Raw genomic sequence first — 26,315 nt, 5'->3', positions numbered from 1 at the left:
CTGGTACAAAACCCAAGGGCTCTGTCACACATCAAGCTGTGCACAGAGCAAGAGGCAAGTGTGCTGCTTTCCTCAGAAGGCACAGAGCAAACCTTCAGCCTCAGCAGCAAGAGATCCAAACTACATCTCAGGCCATTGTACTGCTGCAGGGAGGAGATTGCACAAGTCTGCTTTACTGCTTTTCACTGCTTTAGATGCTACAGCCTGCACTGCCCCAAACTCAGTGTCATGTTCTGCCTCTCCACAGGCTGCAGGAGGATAAAGGACACTCACTAACACCTTGGTGCTGGAAAAGAACCCACCATGGTTTATCTACTGCTACAGGTACTGTTTGCTGTGGGGTTTTTGCTAGGTTGCAGGGAGCTTCTTAGCACATGGCAAGATACTGGAGCAACTTGAAACTGCACTCTTGCCTAAGTTTTTAAAAAACTGGCAATTTTTTCTCAGAAAATGATGTTGCCATTCACACTATGTCTGCTGGCTTCTAATTGTTACCAAAGCTAATCACAGATCAAATTCTTCTTGAAAAAGCTTTAAGTGTAAGTTTCTCTAAAAAGTTAAAACTGAGTACTTTTTTTTCCAAGAAGCACTTGGAAAAAAAAATATCCACCAAAAAAATGGACTTGTTTCTGGCTTCAATTAAAACCAAAGTCAGCATGTTGGTGTCACTGCTGAGATCAAACAAGTCTGTGATCTATAGGAGAAAATTTGTACTGCCAAGGATGATCAGCTTTTGACTCCTTAAATGCCACTTTCTGCTCTAGACCTCAAAATGCACAAGGGAAGCTGAGAGCTCTGTTTATAGAATAAATACAGAAAGGTTAAAACAAGTGTTCCTTAAAACCAGTCTCCATCAGTTTTAGCTACTCTGGCTCCAAAAGGAGCCTGCAACAGCTTGTTTTCAGTCACCCTTGTTTTTTTTTTTTTAAATGCTTCCTTATGTAGGCATGGTCTGGTGCTTTCTTAAAAGACAACAAATTTTTTAAAAAGGAACAAATGCCATTCTTAATGTTTTTACTTTGAAAAAGAAACAGCACTTTATTGGCAACTACACTTTTTAAGAGGAAAAAAAATAATCAGAATTAAAGCAAAGATTTTCTAACCCATTTAACAGCTAACAAAACCATCCTTCTCCTCTAGAAGAAAACTGCTTGAGCACTGCTCCTTCAGAGCAAAAGCTGTGTTCAGTAACAGTCAACTTCATTATCCTCTATGGTCCCCACAGTAGCAAGGATGTCCTGTAAGAGGGACTGAGGGCTTTCCTCCACATGGTCACTACTTTTATTTAGCTCATCATGCAGCTCCAGTAAGTCTATTGCACCCAAAGCTAACATCATGCTCTCTGGATCTTGGAAATCCACCCCAACATCACCATGTGTGGGGAAGTTCTGAGCCAGAGAACCCTGCCTTAGTGTCCTCTGTAACCAGGCAATGCCACGTCCTGCAGGTGAATCTTCAATCTCCTGTGGATTCTCCAAAGTACTCATGGGGTAGAAATGACCTCTCAAACCAACGAGCACATCACAGGCTCTCTGCCCCACGGGTTTGTCACAGTCACACAAGGAGCCAAACAAAAACCCAAACAGCTTTGCTCGACAAAAAACCTGCAGCAGCTCGTTCTGAGGGGTGGAACTTGTGACTGCAGGGGAGACAGGAGCATAGGGACACTGGGAAAGCTGGCAAATGGTCTGACTACAGAAAACTTCAACCAGCTCCAAACCACCAAGTCTGACTTCCCAGTCTAAGTCATGCTCCACAGTCTGGATGACTCTAGAGACAAACTGCTCTGTATCTTCCAGCTGACCTGTGCAGCCTTCTCTCAGCCACTTGGTGAAGATGCTGATCACAGCCCTCCTAGGAAAGCCCTCTGAGTCTGTTGACAAGATTTCCTGAAGTTTTGCTACAATGCTCTAGATGCAAAAAGACAAAGAGAAAGTTCAGTGAATGGAGGAACACGCAAAGAACCAAAAACAGCAGAGGTGAAAAATCTTCTCATTACTGGTTGTGCAATCTGCCTGCATGAGCAGATAACTTCTGAAGAAAGTTATGAGCAGTACAGCAGTAAACTGATGGGAATTCTGGTCGTGCAGAAAAGGTTATCCTACCTCTTTGTTATATTGATTGCCTACGACAGGTGACTCTGGAGCAAAGCAAGTAATGAGGGCCAGGTGTCCCAGCGCAGTCACGGCGCTCGCTCGCACGTAGCTCTCTGGGTCCTCCAGCAGGTCTTCTGTGAGCCTCAGCACCTCTGAGGACAGGAGACACTGCCTGAACTCCTTCTGGTCTGTAAACAAGACAGCGATCCAAAGAAGTGGGACTTTATTCCCTCTGAGCATGAAGCTGTTTCTAATGCAAACAGTCCTTTGCCTCATACAAGGATGGCTGCTGCCTGCAGGGACAGGAGCTGCGGCAGGGACCAGGCAGATGTTCTGTGTCAGGCTTCCTGTCCCAGCAGCTTTTAGTCAAGCCCTGACAGACACTGGAATTTGGAAAATTGCACTTAAGAGTTGTTTTAACAGCAAGAAAAAACTTTATGCAGGCAAGTGGGGACATGGTTCCAGTCTCGTGAAATTTATGCCTTTGCTTAAAGGAAGAAAAAAGAGTTGTCCTTTCCTATTGTCAAGCATGTAGCAGAGAAAACAAAAGTAACTGCAGCACTGAGAGAGGCTGCAGGGTAAAGTGCTAATGCAGCTGAGCATGTTGGATATTTCCTTTGTGACCTGGGGACAGCAGCAGTTGACAACATTCCCCTCCCTTCCAACATTGCAGAGCTACTGTAGGAAAACCAGCATTGCCTCAGTGCCACCTGCTGCAAAGCCTGAGCTATCAGTAAAGTGAAAAATCAGTAATTAATCCTAAGCATATAAAGAAGGTCTAGGCTTTTAGCCTCCTGAAGGCCAGTCCCCAGCCTGTTGAAAGAAACCAGACTCCAGTGCAGAGCCAACTGAAAGCCAGGAAGTATTATCTGCCATTAAGCACTGTCACCTGCCTTGACAGACATGTCTCAACACCCCTCAGTTTAATTCACCAAAACTGCCATTAAGGCAGGTACAGCATTCTGAGTTTGACAGAAAAAGCAGGGTGAGTTTATTAATATTTTTGTCAGATTTTGATCATGATCTAAGATAAAAGTCTTGACACTTCTTTCTTTTCTCAGCCCTCCAGTTACAGGTCAGAAGATGCTTCAAAAGCCTGACTGACTTTCACAGCATTAGAAGAAATATTCCTCAAATCTGAACTGGTAAATCTTTGCACCTACCTCTCAGGCACTTAACCATGGAAGTGAGGAACTCCAGGGAAGAATCTCTTACTTCCCAGCAAGGACTGCACAAACGTTTCTGCAGCACCACAAACACATCTGTAAAAGGCAAGTGACAAACCTGAAAGGACATGAAAGGCAACAAGCCTTACTGAAACACTCACTGTACAACCTCTACATCATGTCATCTGATACAATCCCTTTTGCTGCTGTGGGGTGCTTCTTCCAGAGTTCTGCAAAGCACTATTTGGGCAGCTAAACTTAAATTCAACATAATTGTGAGCAAGTGAATCCAGTGCTTTGAGCAGAAAAGGTAGGCAGGAGCAGATTTCATGTGTGCCACTAGATGCTGTTTGTCCTAGCTGGAACAGCTTTGTTACCTTCCAAAATCTTCTCAGTTTGTTGCCACTGACTGTTGGAGGAGGACAGCTCCTGCAAGTGCACCAACCACTTGGATGTAGCTTGAAAGGTTTTCTTTAGAACCTGAAGCAATGTAAAGCAGATTGACTTTACTACAGGAGGAAGCAGTGTTGCCTTTATGCCTTTAAAGGTAAAATTAATTTTAGCCTCAAACTTAGAGTAATTATCAGAATAAAAAAGTGCATATGCTTCCTTACTGAGAAGCCAGCCACAAAAAATGGTGCTTAAATATAATTTCTAACAAACACCTAGAAAATCCCTGTGTTCAGCTTAGTATTATGAAGTTCTAGTACCTCCAGCTTTGGGTTTGCAGCTGCCATCAGAGTCATTCAAACAAAACAAAGCAAAAAAAACCCAAATCCCCTTAATAAAAAGAATTCAATACTTCATGACCATGTCAAGTTGAGTATGTCAGTGCTACTCTTAGACATGATGGCTCCTGTCTTCTCAAGAACTCTCAATGTACCAGGCAGTTCCTGCTCATTACAATTTTAGCTATTTTCTGCAAGCCACCAAGGACAAGACAAGTGTCCTACATATTCTAATAAAAAGCGTGCTAAGAAACAACTGCAGTCAGACCCTTTATCAGAATTACACCCCACTGGGGCAAGCTAATAGACCTGGATCTCTGCCTAGTTCTATACTCACGGTAGGGCTGGTGTTTGGACTCTGCAGATATGCCAGAAGGACATCAAATAAACTTCCTATGAGAGTGTCACAGTCTGAAACAGAGAAAACAAACCCAAAGGACCAATACTGAGAGATGGAGCAGCCAAATCCCTGCTGAAATACACAAAGACACAGAATTGTAAAATTGTTTTGGATAAGAAAGCAAAGATTAACTCACCTTTTTTCTCTGAGAGTGCAGCAAGGACATCAAGAGCTGACTTTTGCACTCTGAAGCAATTGATCAAATTCCGGCTTATTGTGCTTCCCAGGGGAGAAGCTGGGCTCAGGCAGCCATTGCAGAATTGTAATATTGTCATGAGAGAGCGCAGCAAAGACACACTGGGCAAATCCACTCTTAAATGTTTCTAACAGGTGAGAAAGAAAATCAAAGAGTTTCCAGCAACAGTTTCAAGTACAGAGCAGTTTTAGGTCAGAAGGCAGCAAAAAATTGCAACTTCTAGTGGGTTCTTAAGGTACCACAATGTCAATAGCTACAAATAAATGATCCTCCTGTCTTCCAAGAACTACTGCACAGATGGAAGGAGATTCTTCTGACTGCCTGGGAAAGCAGTTCAATTTGTGTTTCTTCTCAGGATCAATAATTGTAATACAAGCAAGGTATGGTAACAAAGCTCATCAAGACAAATTTAATACTTAAGTGCAGTCCCTCTTTAAGAGTCTCAGTATCCCTCTGTTTTCGTGTTCAGAGCCTACTGTGCTAAATTTCCTTAAACTACGGAAACCCTCACTGCCAAGTCCTCTCCATATTCTCTTACGCTCTACTGAAAAAGTATGCAACCATCTTAACACTGTCTTTCAAGGACCAGTTTGATTCCCATTCTCTGAATGTTACCAGAGACAGCAGCTTCTCCAGGTGAGCAAGGGTCTGACACAGGAGACCAGCACAAGATGTCTTGGAGGACAGAAGACTTTCAACAGTGACAGGATCACTGACAGACTCATCCAGCAAGCCTAGATCAAAGAAGGGGAGAGCTCAGGTTGTCAATGAATAGAAAAGGCTTTGATTTTTAAAGTTAACCGAGATATTCAGCTGATGTAGTATGAATATGCCTTCAAATGCAACTGGCCGTAGGATTTACCCCAAATGCTGCTACTGTCCTTGACTTCTACTCTTTTTCCTCCAGTTTTGGCTGCACCAGGCACTTAAAATACTGGCAAGTAGACTGGCCTCTAACTTATCTGTCCTAACTGTACCTGCACATTCCAGAGGCTGGGAGGCTGCTCTCAAAATACAGTCCATTGGCTGAAGTAGAACAGTCAGTGCCTGAATCCTGACATCTTGTGGGCTTCAAGGAAGAAACAGCAGTTACCAACACAAATAAACTTCAATTCAATTCCTTCCCAAATACTTGCCCCCAAATGCTGAGCAGGATAATGATTTTCATGCAGGCTTTTAAACAAGCCAGCAATGACAGAGCAACAAAAGCAGTATCTCAATCTGAGCCTTCTTCCAAGGTCCCCTTGCTAAATGAAAGCAAAGGAGAAATGGCTCTGGAATTCAGAAGCAGCTATGCAAATAGAGAGTGGGATCCTGTGTAAGGAGGCTGGGGGAGAGAGGCATATCTTGTTAACAAAAGTGTCCTTCTATCTTAGAACAGGAGTGTTGCTCAGCCTGTAAATCAGTATCTGTATGTGCTGTATTCATCTGATGATTTCCTGCTGCTTTTTCACCACCTAAAGGGGAATTATGGAGCAGAAACACCTGCACAGTGCAGAAATCTCATTGCATTAAGTCCTACCATTTGCAGAGCTTCAAAAGTCCCACTGCCAGAGGACCTGCTTGTACTGGGGTTAAGTGTTCCAGAGCAGAAGTTACTAATGCCCAAAAGCTGCCTTCAGTGCCACAAAACGCAGGGGATCTGAGAAGAGAGAAGTGTAAGTGTAACCTATCCCATGGTGGCAAACAGATCTATCTCAGCATGGCCTCCAAGGTGCCACAAGATCTTTACCGTGCCACATTAAGCAAAAGATTTGCCAGCACGGGCTGTGCTTGAACAGTCTCCTCCAGCAGAAAGGATTCTATTTGCTTTGCTATGTCTAACCAAAGGACTTCAGTCCACGCAGCATAACAACTGCCAAAACAACTGCCAAACAAACTGCTCAACAGCTTCAGTGACTGCTCGATGTGAGAGGCAGAGCTGGACTGAAGTGACTCTTTTATGTGCTCTACAATCATCTGGGCACATGCTGGCCAGTCACAGTCCTTGGTACTGAGAGCTTTTGATGTTTCAGACTCTAGGGAGAAGGTGAGCATGTGCACCAGGAGCTGGCTGGCAGATGAAGCCACAAACAGGCTGGGATCTCCTTGCAGAGTGAAGATCACATCCATGCCTCCTGTGGGAAAACAAAACAAGTCACTGGAGGAACAAACATCCAGTTATGACCCTAATTCAGGTACCACACAGCTTTAAATGGTGGTGATGGGGTTTTCTTATCCTTTATTTTGTAGTCTCTACTCTAAGTCAGCCAGTCCTTAAGAACAAGCAAACAGAAGAAAATAAAATTGTTTTCAGATCCTCAGGGGTTCAAGAACTCAGGATCAGACTTCAATAAACATCAGTAACATTAGGAGAGTTGACAGCACACTCAATGTGTATTTATGGACAGAGCCTGTACCATCTCTGGACATAACCAGTAGGAAAAACATGAACAGCAGTATCAGTACCACTTTTCCATCACATGGACAGCAGCATGTGCTGCACTTTAATACCAATCCAGTCCTTTAGGCCCCTCTGTACATGGGATCTAAAGTGTGTGTTAACAACAGGATTGCAAATGTGTGCAAGCACAGAGATAAATGAGCCTCCATTTAGCTTTTCTGCACTAAAATCATGTTGAAATGTACCCTTTAGTAGGAGTTACAAATAAGAATACAGATAGTTTTTAATTTTATAAGGACAATTTTATAAGATTCTTTCTGCTCTAAAAAGAGCACCACCTTCAGTGTTTGGAGGAAAAAACTAATAGCATAACTAACTTAACAAAAGTTAACTTAATGCTTAGCTAACTTAACCAACATCTTTCAACGACTTCATTTTTTGACAAATGGCTTACTTTAACCTTAAATAAACAAAGACTCCCATCTTGCTCATTCGCCACCTGAGCAACGGCCTGGGATGGCAGGGACTCAGCAGACGTGGGGAGATGCCAGCCCCAGGAGCACTCACCCGTGGAGCAGAGGCAGTGCAGGGCAGGCAGGTGGTGCAGCATGCTGTGCACACCCTTCAGCCAGGCGCTGCGCACCGACGCGTCCTCCCACGCCGCGCCGCCCCGGGGCCCCTCCGGCCCAAAGAGCCTCCCCAGCAGCTTCTCCTGCTGAGGCAGGGCAGAACACAGAGTAAACAGCGAGCAAAGGGGCTGCTCTGTCCCAGTCAAGAGTATCAGTGCTGCCGTGAAACCTCCTCTTGCTACAAGTACCACTAAAACAGGCAATTTTCAGAATCTCACGCTTAAAGGCAACATATGGACAAGCTGGAGTGTTCAAAAGTGCTTTGTTTGCAAGTGCTAAAGGACAACTTATGTGTATCAGTTCCATCAGAGTGCTTTATACACCTGTACACATCTTTTCCCTGAATGAAGCCTTTTGGGTTTTGTACTAAAATGTATCCTGGTGCAGAAAGCACGGCTTTAAAAAGCTCCCTCGTTTTTGCAGGGAATCAAAAATTTCCTGTCAACCTACTACAGAGGGAAAACAACATCTGTTAGTGCAGTGTAAATCTACAGGATCTGTCCTGGGATACAGTACTGTGCAGTGACTGCTGGGAAGTAGTGTTCACAGAACTCACAGAATGACTAGGCTGGAAGAGACCTTCAAGATCATCAAGTCCAACCCAGACTTGGGTTACCCCATACACTCTTTTGAACAAAAAATGGAAGCACTACACATCAGCATTCACAGTCCTGTCGTGGTGACACAGAAGTGAGAAGCAGCTATACATGAGAATTGAACAGGAATGGTGACTGTAGCTCTTTGCTGTCGAATCACTCTTGCTGAGTTGTTCCATGTAAGCCATGAATTTACTGAGCAGAACATGCAGGTTTTTAGGGGTTGTCCATAGAGAAGGAGCAGACAGACACGCAGCAGCAGCAGCAGGTACCTGGGTGCCTGACTCACCTGCAGGTGCTGGAAGCGGCTTTCGGAAGAGGCGAGGATCCCGGCTAACTGCAGGGTGAAGGACAGGATGCTGGGGCTGGGATCCGGCAGGGCCAGCACGGAGGTGATGAGCTCTGTCAGACACGGGTTGTCCCGCACCAGCTCCACAGTGGGATCTGCCCAGGAGAGGCCACCAAACAGCAGGTCACTGCCAGGACCGTGCTGCCTCATTGAAGTGGTTCCCTGAGCTGAGGTAAGCCCTGCCAGCTGCTAGAACTGATGAATTCGGGTGCACCCACAGCATTTTCAGGTGTCACAGCACCTCAGGATAGGTGTGGAGACATTCAAATCCCACCTGGACACCTGTTCCCGTGTCACCTGCTCTAGGTGACCCTGCCTTGGCAGGGGGTTGTACTGGATGATCTCCAGAGGTCCCCTCCAACCCGAATTATTCTGCGATCCCGCGATGGACCTCCTCTCCCCTCGGACCAGCCCCCGGCACTCACCGAACCACGTCAGGCTGCGGAACCAGTCCAGCAGCTTCTCCAGGCAGGTGTCGTCGAGGCCGGGCTGCCGCGGGTCGGCCAGGGCGGCGCAGACTCCGGGCAGCAGCACGGCGCACTCGCGGGTCATGGCGAAGCGGCGGCGGGCCCGGGCCACGAAGCGGGACTGGGGGTCGCACATGGCCGGGACCACCGGGACCGGGGCCACCGGGACCGGGACCACCGGGGCCACCGGGACCGGGGCCACCGGGACCACCGGGATCACCGGGACCGGGGCCACCGGGACCGGGACCACCGGGGCCACCGGGACCGGGCCGGCCCGGCCGCACCGCGAGTGTCGCAAAGGGGGCGTGGCCAGAGGCCGGGCAGGGGGCGTGGCCCGGGCGCGCTCCAGGGACAGGCGGCGGCTGCGGGACGGCGCCCGTGGGGCGCGGGATGGAGTTGCGCCCTGCCCGGAGTTATCCCGGCGCTCTCAGGCAGAAGCTCCCGGCCCGGCAGAGGAGCGAAGCCCTCGCGGAGGCCGCTCCGCCGCCTGCCGGGGTTTCGCTCCCTCCGGGGCCGCTTGGTGTCACCCGCGCTCCGCGGCCAGGCCGAGCCCTCCCCCGCCGCTGCCCGCGGGCGCGCCGCCGCTCTGCGCATGCGTCTCCACCCCGGGCCGCAGGGGGTTGCCATGGTTACCGCGACCCGGAAGTGCCGCCGGGGGGCGATGGCCGCCCCCAGTCCCGAGCCGGCAGCCGCGGCCCGAGGGGGCCCCGCCGCCCCGTGAGGCCTTCCCGCCGCTCTCCCACCATGGCCCGGGGGGCCGGCGAGGCGGCCGCGGAGGGGGAGCTGGTAAGGAGTGAGCGGCGGGGAGGACGAGAAGGCCCCAGGTCTGGGCCTGCTTCGGCCCGGGCTCGGCTCAGGAAACGCTCCGGTGCGGCCGGGGCAAAACTTTGGAGCAACCCCGGGCTTGCCAGGCGGGCGAGACGGTGGCTCGGAGAGGGAGTGGGATGGCTTCTGTCTTCTCCAGCCCGCGGGACTCGGCTCTGCCTGTGTCTGTCCCGCAGCACGGCACAGAGGTGACAAAGCCTCAAGCTGTGCTAAGGAAGGTTTAGGTTGGACGTCAGGAAGAATTTCTTCGCAGAAGGAGTGATTAGATATTGGAAAGAGCTGCTCAGGGAAGCGGTGGATTTACCATCCCTGGAGGTGTTTAAAAGAAAGAATGCTGGACGTGGCACTCGGTGCCATGGTCTGGTTGGCAGGCTGGTGTTGGGTCATAGGTTGGACTCGATGATCTTGGAGAGCTTTTCCAACCTAGATAATTCTGTGATTTGTGTTGGCGTTTGTTTCCCACCCCTCAGCAGCCAGCTGGAGGTTTTGGGCCCCTTTTGGGAGCCCCCAGGTTCTGTTGTTGCCTGCTGCAGGTGGCTCTGGTTGGGGCAGTTTTGCAGGAGCAAAGGGGCTGTGAAGGTTACCAGGCAATAGCAGTGGGGCTGGTACTGCGTGTTTGTGTCCTGGCCAGTGTTTAGTTGTTTCCATTTATCAAAGCTGGGCACTCTCCACATTGTCTGATTCCAAACATGATAGCTGCACTTAGGGAGAGAGCTATTTCAGAATGAGACACCTTAAAATAACAAAATTAATCAGTGTGCTGCAAGGAGCATTGTCTCAGGAAATGACAAACTGCATGGCCTGGTGTGTGAGGACACATCCCTGCCTGCTCTCAGCCAGCATGGCAGGCTCTTTAACCTGCTCTGTTGTCAGTCCTTGCTCCTGTTCTGCCAGCCAGGATTTCCAAAAATGCTTCATCCCCTCCCCTAACTCTTACAGGCACAGACCAGCATCTGTCCAAAGATTGGTGCTGAGTGCCACAGAGTCAGCAGCAAGTGGAAAAGGTCATTCTGTGAGGGCAGCATCCAGATAATTTGGAAGCTAAGTGGAATTTTTCCTTCCGCTGTGGATATGCTTGCGTTTGAGAGGGAGGGAAATTTGTCATCTTCCTTGCATTTGGGGTTGCTTCCCTCAGCCTGAGCACTTCTCCATTTCAATACAGGAACTGAACAATCCCATAGGATAGCAGGGGTAGCACAGGTGAGGGAGGAAGGGAAGAGCTGAGTGAGTTGCAGCTTAAATGGTGGAGAAATTCATGCAGAGCCAGCTGAAGGTTCAGCTGGTGCAGTGCTGTGCACTGCAGTGCCAAGTCTCTGTGACTCAAGTGCAAAGTGTCCCTGCTCATGGCACAGGGGTTGAAACTGGATGATCTTTAAGGTCCCTTCCAACCCAAAGCGTTCTGTGATGCTTCATTTCTGAAGTGACTTTCACAATATCCCAAACTATTTCTATTAGAGCAAATGATGCTTGCTTTTGCAGCAAGAGCCCCACCATCTTCCAGTGGCTTTAGTGTTTTTGAAAAATGGCTTATTTTTGTCTTAAACAATTGACATTTTAGCAATGCAATGGAAAAGAGGCTTTGCTCACAGTGTTTACTGTTTGAGTTTATTGTGCTCCAGCTTTGTTGAACTGTGAAGTTTCCTGGATGTGTATTACAAGCAGTCATTCAGTAGCAAATGTCCTGTCTTGTGTTTCCCAGGGAGATGACAGCCTGTCTGTGATAACCTGTGAGTCAGACACAGCCATGGTGAGTTTGGATCAATGCCCCAAAACCCCTCTGGAGTTCCTGCTCATCTCTGTGGTGCCTCCTGCTCACCAAGCATCCCTCAGAGAGGAGAGTGAACAGTGGCACTGCAATGGGCTTGAGTAACAAACCTCTCATTTCAGATGTAATTCTGGCTTCCACATTCTCAGCACTGGGGCTGCAAATCATGTTTGGCTTTATTTTGCTGTTCTACCAACTTGAGGGCTGAAGTAATCCTTTTAGAGAGCTTTAATGGAATTCAAGAATTCCTTTAACTAAAGAGTTCTGCGGATCAGCCTCTACTCTGGGATCATCTTGAATTTGATGCTACTCATATTTAATATTGTTGGGAAACGTCTCATGTTCTAAGCAAGAATTGGTAATTTATCTGTATAATTAGATATAATTAAACTTCAGTTGGCAGCACCTTAATTCTGGTCACCATTGCTGTGCCCAAATCTGCATATGCCTAATGTTACTATTTCTTCTTTTCTATAGAAAAGGTTTTGTCTTGTTAGAGCAAAAGATCTTCATAGGAAATGGGAGATTGAATGTAATTTTGAGATTATATGATGAAATCTTAATAGCTGAATATTTTCAGTACAGGAAAAAAAAATCCATTTCTCTTTCAGAAGTTAAAGAGGAAGATTTTTCACAAGCCTCCAAAGTCACCAAGTAAGTGTTCTGAAACTTTTTATTCTGCAATGGCAAAACCTGGTACGTTTGTGGGGTGCAGGAACTGGGAGCTTCACTTGAGACAACATCTTATTATTCTCTTCAGAATTATTCACTGCTGTGTGCAGAGCACACTTTGAGATCTGTTCTGTAACCTGTGAAGTTCAACTTGTATAGACTAAAATATTGACATTTATGGGTTGGTTGTAAATCTTGATTCTCCAGCATAATCTGCTTTTTTCTCATGTTATGCCTTCTGACAGTAACCATTCTGAATTTGTTTTTCTCCTTGTCATTTTGGAGAAATGCTGTTACTTGTTGTGTAGAGAGACTCTGGAGTTACTGGAGCCCTCTACCATCCAGTCATAGATCTGTGTGTGGATTTAGTGATTCTCTGTTTCGTTTGTTTTGATGGGTTGCTTTGTTTTTTTTCCACAGTACAATGTTGTTATTATTATTATTAGATCTGCAGTTTTAATATTGGGTTTGTCCTTTATTTCTGGGGTTTATGGTTTTTTGCTATACTTTTCCATTTACCTTCCTTCACAGGCTTCTAGTGAATGTTTCAAAGAAGGCTTTACCCTAAAGTAACAATAACAACGTTTAGCTGTGCAGGTTCCTTAAAGATACCTGTCCAAAGTGTACACATAAATATTTCCACATCTGTTGAGTCATACTACTGTCACTCTGCCTTTTTCTAAGCCTCTTCATTTTTTGGAATTGTATTTTTTTATTTATAGTGGAATTCTTTGGGGTTTTTTATGTGCCTGTCCCATTGCTCCATATAAGCCAATATGGAATATGCCGTTAAATTCTATTTTTACAAGTAATAAGATTGAGTCTGTAAACTTTGAAGAACAGGACAACAAGAATTTTAGTAACCTTGAGCTTTTGAAGGCAGCACTGATATGTTTTCTTTTGCTGTAGAGTCTCCCTACAGCTCAAGCACACAACTGAATCCTAAAAAAGCTGCAGCTTGGAGATCTCTGCAGGGAACAGGCAGTGCTTGCTTTGAGAATGCAGCTGTTGAAAACCCAAGGCACATGTGGCTGGGATTTCTGAAGCAAGGTATTAATATAGAAATATTGTTTTATTATTCTATTGTTTTTATGGATAAAATTCATTGTTGTGGACAGCTTAACATATAAACTATTAAAAATAGATTTGTATTTGATTAAAGGTTACATAGGAATTAATTTCATTCTTATTTATTTGGGTGGTTGGAATTATCTGATCTTGAACATTGGCATTTATAGAAGGAATAATTAACAGCATCTGGAGCTTTCCATGTTGCATTAGTTCAGAATAATACCACAAATTTAATTCACAGTTATCCCTGATTTTTACATTTTTGTTCCATTTCTCTTGGCAGGAATGAGCCATGCTCTGAAATCAGATGTTGACACGAGGCATATGCGAGTTAATGTTTCCAGTAGCACTCCAGAATATTTGAAGGAAGCTCTAGGAATGAAAAAGCCAAAACATGCTCGTTCTCCCAGTAATGGTAAGCTCTATAATGGTGTGGTAGATAAAACTGAATTATTTTTTTTTCTCCTCTAAAAACACACATTGCTTAAGAAAAGCAAGAGCCATTTTAGTTTACTAAAATACATGTGTGAAAATATGATCCATGAGATACTTTTTGAGATTCCTAAATTGGTTAAGGCAGGGATTTCCAATTTTTTTTGAGCGATGAATCACTGTTAGCTTTCAAAACTTTTGCAAATTGCCATGCATTTGCAGCTGAAAACGTTGCAAATATAATATGGTTCAATGGGACAGCTGTAGACAATTTATTGTGACTTCAAAACATAGTTTAGGAACCATTGATAGAAACCATCTGCTTGCCTGAAATTCTATGTAATTGACTCCTTTTACTTCTTCTCTAGAAAGTGTTTTATCATGTGGTTGTGACATTAAAATCAAATGAGTTTTATGAGAAGAGCAAACTTTCAAAGTTTTATTCTGCTTTTCTTAAAGGAGAACTGTAAACTTTAGAATTCCACTTCCATTTAAAATGGCACCTATACATTTACTGGTGATAGACAGTTTCTGGCATCTTTACAGAATATGTTTGTGCATGTTAAGCATAAATAGAAAAATGTATCCTAGACATCTTTTAGAAACCTTTTGTAAATAATGGATTTATTGGGATGAGAAGACTGCAGTCTTCTGTGAAGTTTGTATCTTTCTTCAGGTGGATATTTTAATATAGCACCAGAGAAGTAATTAGGAAAAAATTGGCTGCAAAATCTGGCAGAAATTTCATACAGTAACACTTCCATTTCACCTCCCTTTCTAAAATCAATTTCTGTGTTGATTTTTCATCTTCGAATAAAGGAAAAAAAAAACTAGTTTCCACTTTGATGCTGTTCTAGATATTTCTCTTTATCTGCAAAGTTTCTGGTTGGTTAAAAATAGCTCTTTTGGATCTACTTATTTTACATACCCTTTCTGTAGGCTACATTCCTGGAACTCCTGAGTACAAAAAGAAAGAAGATATGTATGATGAAATTATAGAACTGAAAAAGGTACAGTTTCTCTGATACTTACAGAAAAAGTCATGGCATTGCTCCTTCCTGTACATGTCTTGGCCTTAATGATCCAGAATACTTTGGTTTCTACAACTTGGGGCATCCACCACATTTTTTGCATTTGTAATGTAGGGATAAACTAAAACTTATGTCTGCCTAAGAGAAATTCACTGTGGTGCTATGGTTAGAGTTTTCTGTAGAGGCTGGTGCACTGTATGAAGGGTGAGGACTGGGCTTGTTGAGCTCTGGGGTTACCTATAGACAAATACCTTGGCTGAGATTGATTGATTGTGTAGGGCTGCCTTGCTGTTAGACCTTTTCCTTTCATCTTCCCTCTGTCTCCTCCCTAAGCTGTCCTGTCCTGGTGTCTGCCCTGGTTTTGTGTTTTGACTGTTTTGTCCTCTTTTTTCATGTCATCTTTACCATCATAATTGGATTGGTTTTTACATCAAAATTTGTTTCCATGTGAAAACTCTGGTTTTTCCTATTTCTGAAATGTGCTTAAGATTCTTCTCCCCTCTTTTAGACAATACAAGCTCAGAAGAATGAGGGGGACAGAATGAAGACGAAGCTCCGTCGACTGGAAGAGGAGAACAATAGAAAGGATAAACAGATTGAACAACTGCTGGATCCTTCCAGGGTGGATATTTCTTGGGGGATAAAAGTGGGGCAAAAGAGTAGGAGTTTGTAGAGTGATGACTCCTAGGATTGATGAGCTGGAATATGAGAGGTGGTGTAAAGGGATTTCTGGTCTGTGCATCTCAGATCAGCAGTCCAGCTCAGTTCAGAGGAAGATGATGCCATGCACTACAGATAAGTTCATTTAGCACAAATATCTTTAATTTCTGAAGGTAAATAAAAATGCTGTCTCATTAGGAGACCACTCTCTGAATATTTTGCCTGAGAGTAGAAGGGAGTTAACCTCTTGCAGAGTGAAGGGTTCATGCAGTCCTGAGACCTGACCAGGAGGCAGAAGAGCAGCTTTGTCAGGCCCTGACAAGAAACATTTGTGGTTGTGGTCAGACTTGAATCTTACTGAATTTCTTGTGGCTGTCACTGTGCAGGCCTACATCTTGGGAGAAATGTGCTAATAGAAAGTTAAGGGCATAGGGAGTTCAGAATTTCAGCTGTTGGACTGTGGAGTTGAGCAGGTTGGAAAATTCTGTGGAAAGAGCCAGCAGTAGAATAAAGTAGCAGAGTTGGTCACTTGCTTTTTCTGTTGCAGGGCTCTGAGCTGGCTCGAACTTGGTCAGAAAAGAAGACTAATGATGGATGGGTAAGAGTGTCTTCATCACTTCCTGCTTTCATTTGTCCTTCATCCTCTTGCTAAGGTGAAACACTAAGAAAAAATAAAAGTAGGTCAGAAAGAATAATCAGTTAGGGAATCACATAACCTGTATCTCTGTTAGCAGGTAAGGAGTTAGTAACAAAGATCTAGAATTAATTTTTTTTTTTATTTTGAGAGCTTTCTTTGCAATGCCTTCAGTCTGTTTAGGCAGCATTCTCCCTATTGTTTGCTGATTTGATGTTGGCAAGGTAGTGGGCAATGTTGCTTTTATTTTATGGTTGTATATCCGTATTCTTAAACTCATGATGAAATCAAGCATCTGATTTCATCCGTGTTCTCCTTTTCACAGGGTAGCAGATGTGTACGATTTACTAAGTACTGAAATATGTAGAAATAAGTATATCTGATTTGGTACAATTTATAAAGACAGGACAGACAGGAATAGACCTTCTGTGAAGAGACAGATTATTCAAGGACTCATGAGCTCTTTGTTCTTTCTGTAGGTGGCTACTGGATTAAAGCAGAAGATTGTCAAGCTTGAAGAGCAGTGCAAGGAGAAAGACAACACTATTAAGTATGACTTTGAGGGGGCAGGAGGTAGAGGCTTGTATTGGATGAGCTAATAAAGAGAATTGGAAATCCATGTTATTTTTCATTTGTGTTCTATTCCTTAAGACATTTTAATAGACTCCCAAGAACTTATTGGTAATTATAAACAAAAAAAAAATTATGAACCACCGGCTTGCAGTGTCTTTGTTGATCTGACTAGATTCTCTTTCGTATTATTCTATTTTCAGTGAATTCCAGGAAGACATGAAGACCAGTAGTTTGGAAGAAGTGAGGTTAGCCATGGAAACCTACTATGAAGAGGTATGTCTGGCAGGTCCTTTAGTGTGCGTTCAGGACAGGAAGCTGGTCCGTTGTTGAGTCAAAGTGGACATGGAATGTTTAAGAAAGTTTCTTGTACCTTAACAGCACCTGTCATTGCTAGCCGGTTTTCATAGTTATTCTCATGGCTCCAGCTGTATGTACTGAAAAAATGTTTTTCTTCGATAAGTTGAGTGCGTTAATGAAAAAGAGAAAATAAAGAACCCACTGTACATCCATAAGTGTAATGTTGAGATGAAAGCAAATTTAACAGCAGCCTGATTTTCAGTGATGGCATCATTAGCTCTGCCACTACCCAAAGAGTCTTGTTCTGATTTTCACCTAATGAACACATGCATTGCTGTGGAAGCTGGCATTGCTAATGCTCCTTAATGGAATCTGTATTTCACAGGTTCATCGCCTCCAACTCCTCCTGGCCAAGTCTGAGACTATGAGGAAAAAGTATGTTTAATTCTTCTGATGCAAATGTTTGCATGCATGTGTTTGACACATCACTCAAGTCCTACTTTAACTGATGGAAAACTGCCACACATGAACAGTTTTTGTCATTTAGATTGCTGGATTTGCTTTTTTGGTACTGCTTTAGTTGGCTTCACAGCTTTGAAATATGTCTTAGTCACATTTTTTTTGCTTGTAGATAGATAATTTTGTGGATCTGGAAAAATACCAGAGCTATTTAAAAAGTACAGGATAGCACTAAAAATTTATCTCTGTTACATCTTCCCTCATAATCACACCTATTCTGGCATTACTGGTAATTGAAACGAACTCTCTGGATGTTTGGCATTTCACACTTGAGTCAGTTCTGCATCTTGCTCTAGAGTGTGTGCTGCAAAGAAAATATTCTTGGAGTAAACATTATTTTCCTTTGGTACAGAGACACAGACAAGTAAACTGTGTCAGAGAAGCTTGTACTAGTGCTTGTCACTGGTGTGCAAGTGTGGGCATGGTGGTGAGGGGGAACAGTTTATAGAGGCAATATAAGTCAAAGCATAAAGGCAGAAAGACAAAGCTCCATTAAGAGACAAATTAAAAGCATAACTGCAAGTGAGTGTTATTTGAGCTGAAAAAGCGTAAGAGTGTCTTGTAGGACAGTAAAATTCGTTAGCACACCACTTCAAAATATACTTGACCTCCTAGTGTTAAGTACAGACAACTGTCTTAACACTGAGTGTAATTATCTAGATTGATAGAAATATGTGAGAGCTCTTTAGGGTCACAGTTTATACTGCTTGTGTTCCCTAAATCACTGTCACTTGTGGATTGAAAACTGCAATTTGTTTTGTGACTTAAAAAAAAAAAAAAAATCTTTGGGCTCAGGTCTGCAGTGACCAGCCTCTTGAGGCTCTAAGCCATCACACCTAATTTATTTACAGGTGAAAATGAGTCACCAGGTCTCTTCCTTGTCCTCATTTATTCATAGCTTCAAAAAGTGGTGGTCAGGGCAGTCTCTCCCCATTACATGACTGTCAGTCTCTGCTGGAGAGGCTGAGCACTGAAATAATAAATCATGTTGAAGGTCAGGACTCTGGCATATTGAAAGAGTTGTTTGAGAGTATTTCTTTCATGATGCTTGTCTCTGTTAGTTCTGGCTGAAGTGGATGGCATTTGGCTTCTCTTTTTCAGTGTTAACACTGAAGTCTGGTTATTTTTATGTGAAGCTGTAGTATCCAGTTGTAGCTATAAACTAACTTTTCAAGCCCTCAAAATGGACTGAAATAGATTTCTTTATTCAGGTTTAGATGAGCCTAAAATAATGTCACTGAGTGGTATGGTTACGGTCTCTATCATTCCTGTCACTACCCCATTTTGATGGTGGGTTGTGTTATGTTTTTTACTCTTTTTTTTTTCCTCCTGCCTGGGACAGCTGTGTGGATAGTCATCCTTGACATCTGGACAACCTTATTTTATTTGTTTTTTTTCCAAATTTCCTTTTAATTTCTAAAAATGAGAACAGCTAAAAATTCAGCCTTTTTTGATATGCTAAGGCTGTCTCCCCTTTTACCTTGTAATTATTCCAGTGGATAGGATGTAAGATTCCTTCACAAACTGTTCTGTGGTTGTCACTGACAGTGGCATTTGTGCAAAACTAAGTCCATCAGTTACTTCAGGCCTTTATTTCCAGAAGTAAGTTTTTAAGAATTTTCTCATAGCAATAAAGAAAATATATTTCATCTCACTAAGAGTCTGTTTTGTGAACAAACATTACAACTTTGCACATCTAGAAGCTCAGATTTCTTCCCCCCTTTATTAGAAAAAAAAAATTAACAATCCCTGTCATATATTTAAAGTCATTTTAACACATAATAGGCTTTCCCATTTCTGGTGCTTTTGATTTCCATATTAGCTGTATTCTTCAAATCTGTTTCAGATCTCTTTGGGGTTTATAGACACAAGGATAGTTTCTTTTACAGTAGAGCACCATTTCCAGTTATCTGAAAATACACTTGGGTGTTGGATTTGTTTGAGAGCTATTTCATCTCTCTCTATCCCCCTCTCTCTCTCCCCCCCAGTCTCAATGTTTGCTAGTGAGCAAAAGCCATTCAGAGCCTGCAGGCTGGCTCTCTGTGCTGGACAGTTTTCTGGAGGAGCCTCACAGTTGGCTAAAGAGTTTTTTAAATCAGAGGTTCACAGAATGCTGGTAAAGCATTATAAGGCTGGTTAACAAAACAAACAGAAAATAAGATAAATAACATTCATGCAAGTGCCCTTGTTTGTGCATAAATGGAACAGAGTGGGGGAGGAAGTAAAAGTAATAAATGAATTTTCAATGTTTCAAATTTTTTGATGCAAATTAAAACGATTGTAGAAGTCTTGAGCAAGATGATCTTTGCATGCTTTTTCAGAAAAGAGTAGGTAACTCCCCAGGTAAAAAAAACATTGAGGAATGTTATTGTGGGGGAACTGAAGCTGTCAACTCAGCCATCTTGTGTAGTGAAGCTGCTCCACTCTTTTTAATGCTGCTTCTTTGTTCTCTGCTTTTAAGTTAACTTTCTGGTTTTGATCCCTTTTCCAAGTGCAGAGGGCAGAGACACCCAAAAGAGGCTGAAGGCACTGAATGCTGCTGTGCTGAGGCTGTCCAGGAACATCAGGGAAATGCAGGCTGAGAATCGGAGGCTGAAGGAGGATCTGGATCATGTGCTGAGCACTTCCCGTCCTCACAGTAAAACAAAAAGTATGTGCTGGAAAATCAGTGAGCGTGGGGCAAGGGATTTGGGTACATCTGAAAGATGTGTGACAGCAGGACCCTGCAAAGGTAGAAATAAGGGAGTTATTACAAGGTGAAGATTTGGGGGGTGGCAAAGTTGGAAGGAGACCTTTCTTTCAGGAGTTTCTGATTTCCCCAGTCAGATCTGTATTTCCTCTGTTATTATCCCTGAGAATTCTACACTGGAATTGGTAGAGGAAACTTTTTCAATAGCTGAAAACTGATGAACGTGAGTGGCTTGTATTGATTTCGGGGTTAATGGTTTAGAAGTCAGATATTTTAAACTCATTCTCATTTTTTCATTGGTAGATATTTAAAGGTGGCATTCAGAGGTCTTTAAATGGTCTTTTGATGTGGCCAGAAGTTTCAAAAAGCAAGAACAATGTTGCCCCATGGGTGTAGTTACATGTTTAAAGCTTTGTTATTGTATTTAGATTATAGTGAGTGGAGCAGACAGAGGCTGGTGAGGAAGATTTTGGATCTAGAAAAAGTAAGTGGTCATAGTTAAGTGGCTTTCTTACCTGTCTGGGAGCAGAAAATGCAGAACCACTGTCTTGTGCTCTTGGCACATTGTCTTTCAATGTCTCAGCCCTGTGCATTCTGCCTCACATACATAACCTGCTGCCTGTAGCATGAGCCCTCCCTCCCTGTTTTCCTTTATCACACTTGTTAGATATAGATGCACATTTTAGAATTAACCTCCATTTGATCTTGTCTCATGGCCTAAATAAAATAATTTCACACTAAATTTAATTTTGTTTTTTGTGTGTGTGTTTTCCATGTAAATTGACCCTTTTTTGTGTGTGTTTTCCATGTAAATTGACCCTTTTTTGTGTGTGTGTTTTCCATGTAAATTGACCCTGCTTAGAAAGTGTGTGCCATGGAGAGCAGCAGGGTGTCCTTAGCTGATAGTGAGGCATCACAAGTGCTTGCTGTGTCACCTTCACATTCTGTGGACCTGGATCATCCAGCATCCCAACATTTAGGTGAGGAATGCTGTCGCCTCCAAAGGCTGGTGAAAAAATTGAAGAATGATAGGAAGGCACTTCAGAATCTCCTGCTCAGTAAAGAGTAAGTGTGACTCTTGTCTGGGATGTTCTTCTGCAGGTGTGAAGTATTTCATCATTTCTGATCCTGGTATGAAATGATGTAATAAGTAACTCACATTTTCAGCTAGAATATTAATTTTGAGAATCCCTTCAGTTGTTATTTTAAAAGCTTCTTTCTAATCCTACTGGCTTCATAATACTACATTAAAGAAGAAAAACCAGAGGATGGAAAATGGGAATTTCTGCTTGTTTCTAGCACATTTTTCAAGGCTTATTTTTCTGCCAAGCACACTAAAAACCCTTTGAAGGGTTATATGTTTATGCAGCACTTCTTGTTTGTATTGTGCTGTAAAAATTTGTGTGGGTTTTTTTTTTTTTTCCTCCAACTTGTTTTGTCCTGATCTCCCACTTCTCCATTTAAACCTACCTTCTGCCCAGGAATGCTCTGTGGCTTCTGTCCTCCCCATAAGTGGTTGATTTGCAGTTTGTGTTGCCTGGACTGTTTGGTGTGTCAGGGCCTTGGGGCAGGTTAATCTGAGCATTCTGAGCAGGGACATGCCCACAGGGAGGTGTGTTGGTGACACTCTGCCTCCTGTGTCACCTCTGAACAAAAATGCACAGTGAGAGCACATGAGGAGGGTTTTTACTCCTCGGCAATGGGTGTTTGCACTTTGTTTTGTTTAAAATGAAAAATTAAACATTCAGTTACTTTACAAATTTGAGAAAATCCAATCGATTTAGAAGTTTAAAGAAAAAATAACTACTTTGTGGAAGTATGGATGTCTTAGGTATAACTGAGATTTCTTTGTACCTCTGTAGATTAGATATCAAGCACTTACTGCAGGCTAAGGCTGAAGTGGAGCTGGAGCTGCAGAAGTGGCAGAATAAGATGGAAGAGAAAAGCACAGAAGAGCAGACGTTAAGGTGAAGCATTTTGTATTTATAGATCCTTTTGGGACCCCCCCAAAAAAACATATCCTAAAGTAGAATTCTCTTTTGAAGTGGCTCAAATTCTGTAGGAGTTCATCTGAACTGCAAGAAGCTGGGGATTCTTTTAAGCAGAAGTGTTTGGAGGGATGGAGTAAGTTACTAGGGGAAGACTTCTTCAAAGTGCTTTTAGAGGAAGTGGAAGACTAAGTAGTACAGTAAAAATAAGATCTAAATTATAATAAAAATTCATAAGATAAATGGAAAAAGCTTTTATGTTGGGCTCAGACATTTTTTCTCTAGGAAAATATTGTACTCTCTTTACCTTAGCCTGTTTCTAGACCACTGCCTCTGTGTCATTCTAGTTACTCCTTGTATTCTGTACAACTGTGAGTGATAATCCTGTGCAAGAGAGGCACAAAAAATGATTTCAATATTGTTTTTTGAGAAAGGACTTTGACAAATATAAAACTGTAGCAGATCAAAATACATTATTAATAGTATCAAGGCTACCACAGTAACCTTGAGACTTCTTAGTTTTAACATAAGGCTGAGCTATCACAGATTGAGAATTGATGTTATGTGTCCGCTACTATGAGAACATCCTGAGCGGTTTCTCTCTTTGGCCTTAAAAAGCAAACCCAAAGTAATCAAGTGTTATGAAATAGGTTCAGTATTTTCAAAGCAGGGTCAACAGAAAGTTTCTATAAGTTATAAATACCTTTGCTTTTCCAACCATAGTGAGGAAATCCAGAACTTGACACAGAAAGTAGGGAAACTGGAGTTAAAACTGGAGGAGGGGAAAATACAGATGGCAGAAGACACAGTGGAAAAGCTTAATAAGGTACAGCTACATTTTTGTTTGTGTTTTTCTTCTTTCCTTGTGCCTGATATAGATTTCAAATGGAGCTCGTAGTCTAAAGAGCTCCTAGCTGTGTTTTTTCAGAGGTGCTTTAAATCTTATCATAGAGATAATCATGGTTAACTCCCAATATTTGTTGGATATAAGTTATTTCAATAATTAACACTGCAACTTGGGGAGTTTTTTGAAGCTGTTCTGTTAGTGATCCTCTGCATTGCTGTTGCTTTTTTTCTTGCTCAGTGTAATATTGCAAAAGACTTAAACTTTTTAGTGTTTGGGGCTTTTCCCAATTCTTAAAAAATTTATGGTTACTTTTATCTTCTTACAGCATCTGAGGCCATTACCTAATTTCAGTCTGATTTTGTAGAGGGAGGGAGGTTTTGTAGGAATTAACAGTTAGCTAAAGAATGGAGACACAGGTAAATGTGGTCCCTGGCAGACTGGCAAAAGATAAAAATCCCTTTTCAGTGTTTTTTCTGCTGGTCAGGTGGTCACTTAGGGCATAAGAGCTGTCCAGTCAGAAAATACTAATTTGCTTTTCTGTTAGGATGGAAGTGAGGTGCTTTTCATGGGAATATTTACAGGATGTAGAACACTCATCATCATGGAAATTGAGGGGGTGTAATTCTGCTGCTGGTGGAACATAATATTTGAGTCAAGAATTAAGGAAGATGTCAATACAATGAAATAAGTGAACTTCACTTCCAAGTGAAGTTTTCCTAGAGCTGAGGAATTCTGTCTAATAAATATATCTGTGCATCTGTTAATCCTGGACAGTATTGAATGTGACTCTAGAATCAGTTTGGGGTTTTGTAAAATATGTCTGAATTTGATATCTCTGCAATCTTCTGTCCCTCTTCCAGGTGAGGTAATTGGCCAGCAGAGATGGATGGGCACAGACAGAGCTGCATTCAGAGGCACTGTGGCCATGTTAATCTCATTTCACTAAATACTACTTGCAAATTATTACTGGGGATTTTGATTTGCACTTAAAAATAAATAGACCCTGAAATACATGTTGTAAAAAATACTAATAAAAATGTCCAGTGGCTTAAGAGGGTTCTGGTTTCTGATATACTGTGCCATTCTGTAGATTCTTTTCTGTGTAGCTCATGGATGCTAGAGGATGTTTTGAATACCAAATAACTGGAGTCTTTAAAAACAGCCAACAGCTCCTTTTTCCCTCTGCAGATTATATATATTCTTGGCCAGTAACCATCTATTTATTGAAATGTTCCCATTATTTGTAATTATCACTAAGTTCCTACCAATTTTTCATTTTAATAGTAGGTTGTCATTTTTAATATGACATGATCCATTTGCTAAACTTAAGCCTGGAGCTCAGCAGTTTTAGGTTATAAATAAATTCTTTTCACAGAATCAAGAGGTTTTTTCAGAGTCTATAAAATCTCTTGTTCATCTAGTTAAAATTTTACACCAACAAATTAAATTAGTCTTTTAAACTTGCAGTTAACTTTTGTTTGGCATGTGAGGTATGACAAGTAGGGTGGGAGTACAATTAGGGATCAAAAAGATCAAATGGTGAGAGGTGGAATATGCAACCACACCTCGGGAGAAATTATTGGAACAAAATCTTGTTTTATTCTTGGTTTCTTCCTTTTTCCTCTAATTAATTTCATTAAGATAGAAGAGTAAAGTTATGCCAACTTACACAAGCTTGGTGTCATACAATGGCCTGCTCTCAATAAGCTTGAAGAGATGATTATGAGGCAACAGTTGCCAGGATGAGGCATAAGAGACCTCCCTGGTTAATTAATACTTGTCTTTCCTGGAGAAGAACTGCAGAATCAGATAACCTGATTTTTGTTCTCAGTCTGTTGCTAACATACAAACCATTTCTGAGCAACAGAGCAGCGAGTTAGCAGTGCCGTAGCAATGCACAGAAAAACAGGAGTATGTGCAAATGGAAACTTTTCCATTCCCATGCCCTGCTGAGGGCTGAGAGGGGGCAGGGATGTGTTTCAGAGTCACCTCCATGATGAGTTTGAACACAAGCAGGGTTCAGAATTATGAGTTTCCTCTTGAACTTCCCCCTGCCCTGCAGGAAGGATGAGCTCTGGTGCTGATTTTCCTGAGTCATTTGTAAACTGTTCCCTCACAGCTCTGTCTTTACTGTGCTAACTTAGAGATTCTCTTTTGCAGGCTCCTCCAGTCTGCACAGTTACAGGCAAAGAAAATCACAGGAAAGAAGAAGCAGCCAAAATTATCCAGAGATACTGGAAGATGTACAAAACCAAGGTGAGATTCTCCTATCAGGGAACAGCTAGGACATCCCTCTCTGAATCTTACTCTTGTTTTAGCATCTATCCACACATCTTGAAAGATTGTTGTTTGAGTTTGACGGGGGCTGGGACAAGTGTTTTCTGGGTCTTTCAGTTATTGGGAAAATTTGGCAAATCTTTATTAGCTAAAACTTGTATATATTCGTGGCATTAACATGGGCATTTTTCATTTCAGAAAGAAGAAATTGCTCTGCATGAGGTGAGTGTGTTTGTGACACCCAACCAGACAGTACAGCAGATATGATTTATATCAAAGGGCAAACAGCCAAGACAATATTTGTTCTGCAGGCTGGCTATAGTCTTCCTTCTGACATCCTGATTTTGTTTCATGTATTTTGTCAGTGATCTCAAATTTTTGGTCTCAAATTTTCCATAGTTGGTACCTTCTGCAAGGTGAAAGCTTCTGAAAATTCTGAACAAAATCTGATACCAACAGACAGGAAAGTTTTTCTGAATGAGATAATTCTAATCCTGATTTGATTTTGATTATGATGAATCTTCAGAAAGATTTGGAATAGGATTTGAAGCTTTTGGTAAGGAGAAATGTCTGTGAGAATTATGAAGATAATGAAAAGTTTGTCACACAAAGTCATTTCTTGATGAATGTTTTGCAGAAGGGTTTTAATTAAACTGTTTTTTTCAAATCGCACAATGTAGCATCTTACCTTTGTTTTCTTCCAGATCATTAAAATTCCCACTTTCATAAACTAGAACTAATTCTAACCATGTGACACAAACATGCTGTTCTAAATGCTTTTTATTTATTATAACCCAGTAAAATCTCTGAGGGCAGTGGAAGGCCTTGCATTCAGTGCAATCCCCACAAGGTGTGCCGGGCTTGGCTTGGTTTCTGGTTGCAGCAGAGCATCTCAGAGCCCTCTGGGTAGCCAGAATGCAATGTGGGAATGGGAGCATGGTGCTGTGTTGGTGAAATTCAGGCTGGTGCTGGCAGCTAAGACTTCACTGCATTTGATGGGATCAGTCCTGAGCACCTCCCAGATG

At 42.5% G+C, this 26,315-nt stretch overlaps 2 protein-coding genes and 1 long non-coding RNA gene across 12 annotated transcripts in view; 2 read left to right on the top strand and 1 right to left on the bottom strand.

The window, feature by feature from the left end:
- Positions 1-433: 433 nt before the first annotated feature.
- On the bottom strand, positions 434-9,242 carry BRAT1 (BRCA1 associated ATM activator 1). 3 transcript variants are annotated; one of them, XM_068207118.1, is made up of 13 exons: positions 8,969-9,242; positions 8,484-8,638; positions 7,537-7,684; positions 6,319-6,703; positions 6,109-6,228; positions 5,564-5,655; positions 5,202-5,320; positions 4,527-4,713; positions 4,328-4,401; positions 3,640-3,742; positions 3,260-3,358; positions 2,106-2,284; positions 434-1,910 (listed from the first exon to the last, which is right to left on the bottom strand). In XM_068207118.1, exons 1-13 carry the CDS (start codon positions 9,144-9,146, stop codon positions 1,185-1,187), a joined length of 2,565 nt encoding a protein of 854 aa, XP_068063219.1. In that variant the 5' UTR covers positions 9,147-9,242; the 3' UTR covers positions 434-1,184. The 3 variants fall into 3 exon arrangements, with proteins under 3 accessions (XP_068063219.1, XP_068063220.1, XP_068063221.1); XM_068207119.1 differs by having other exon boundaries at positions 7,537-7,681; XM_068207120.1 differs by lacking the exons at positions 7,537-7,684; positions 8,969-9,242 and having other exon boundaries at positions 8,484-8,607.
- LOC137483767 (uncharacterized) lies at positions 2,280-4,713 on the top strand. Its single transcript, XR_011004636.1, has 2 exons — positions 2,280-3,081; positions 3,158-4,713. It is a non-coding gene; the product is annotated as an uncharacterized lncRNA (long non-coding RNA).
- A 109-nt stretch (positions 9,243-9,351) lies between the features above and the next one.
- Positions 9,352-26,315, top strand: part of IQCE (IQ motif containing E) — a 28,816-nt gene continuing 11,852 nt past the window's right edge. For 6 of the 8 annotated variants that reach the window (XR_011004634.1, XM_068207128.1, XM_068207124.1 and 3 more), the window contains exons 1-18: positions 9,352-9,796; positions 11,535-11,582; positions 12,212-12,254; positions 13,182-13,322; positions 13,627-13,758; positions 14,715-14,785; positions 15,315-15,428; positions 16,014-16,064; positions 16,580-16,650; positions 16,874-16,946; positions 17,356-17,405; positions 19,982-20,139; positions 20,607-20,662; positions 21,041-21,243; positions 22,041-22,145; positions 22,890-22,992; positions 25,174-25,269; positions 25,489-25,512. Coding sequence is in view for 7 of the 8 variants with exons in the window: in XM_068207128.1 (XP_068063229.1) it covers positions 9,401-9,796; positions 11,535-11,582; positions 12,212-12,254; positions 13,182-13,322; positions 13,627-13,758; positions 14,715-14,785; positions 15,315-15,428; positions 16,014-16,064; positions 16,580-16,650; positions 16,874-16,946; positions 17,356-17,405; positions 19,982-20,139; positions 20,607-20,662; positions 21,041-21,243; positions 22,041-22,145; positions 22,890-22,992; positions 25,174-25,269; positions 25,489-25,512 (1,935 nt within the window). In the remaining variant the exon portion in view is untranslated. The remainder of the gene's footprint in view (positions 9,797-11,534; positions 11,583-12,211; positions 12,255-13,181; positions 13,323-13,626; positions 13,759-14,714; positions 14,786-15,314; positions 15,429-16,013; positions 16,065-16,579; positions 16,651-16,873; positions 16,947-17,355; positions 17,406-19,981; positions 20,140-20,606; positions 20,663-21,040; positions 21,244-22,040; positions 22,146-22,889; positions 22,993-25,173; positions 25,270-25,488; positions 25,513-26,315) is intronic. The other 2 variants (XM_068207129.1, XM_068207127.1) reach the window with 2 other exon arrangements.

The sequence above is a fragment of the Anomalospiza imberbis genome, chromosome 16 (genome assembly GCF_031753505.1).
Source record: "Anomalospiza imberbis isolate Cuckoo-Finch-1a 21T00152 chromosome 16, ASM3175350v1, whole genome shotgun sequence".
NCBI lineage: Eukaryota > Metazoa > Chordata > Aves > Passeriformes > Viduidae > Anomalospiza > Anomalospiza imberbis.
Note: the sequence above shows the minus strand (reverse complement) of the source record. Positions and strands in the feature narration are given on the sequence as shown.

Excerpts from the sequence above, each read along its gene's own strand:
- BRAT1 (XM_068207118.1), bottom strand. The coding sequence starts at position 9,146 with ATGTGCGACCCCCAGTCCCGCTTCGTGGCCCGGGCCCGCCGCCGCTTC. Across the intron at positions 8,639-8,968 it reads CCGCAGCCTGACGTGGTTCG|ATCCCACTGTGGAGCTGGTG; the intron begins GTGAGTGCCGGG and ends TCTCCTGGGCAG. Across the intron at positions 6,229-6,318 it reads CTTTTGCTTAATGTGGCACG|ATCCCCTGCGTTTTGTGGCA; the intron begins GTAAAGATCTTG and ends CTCTCTTCTCAG.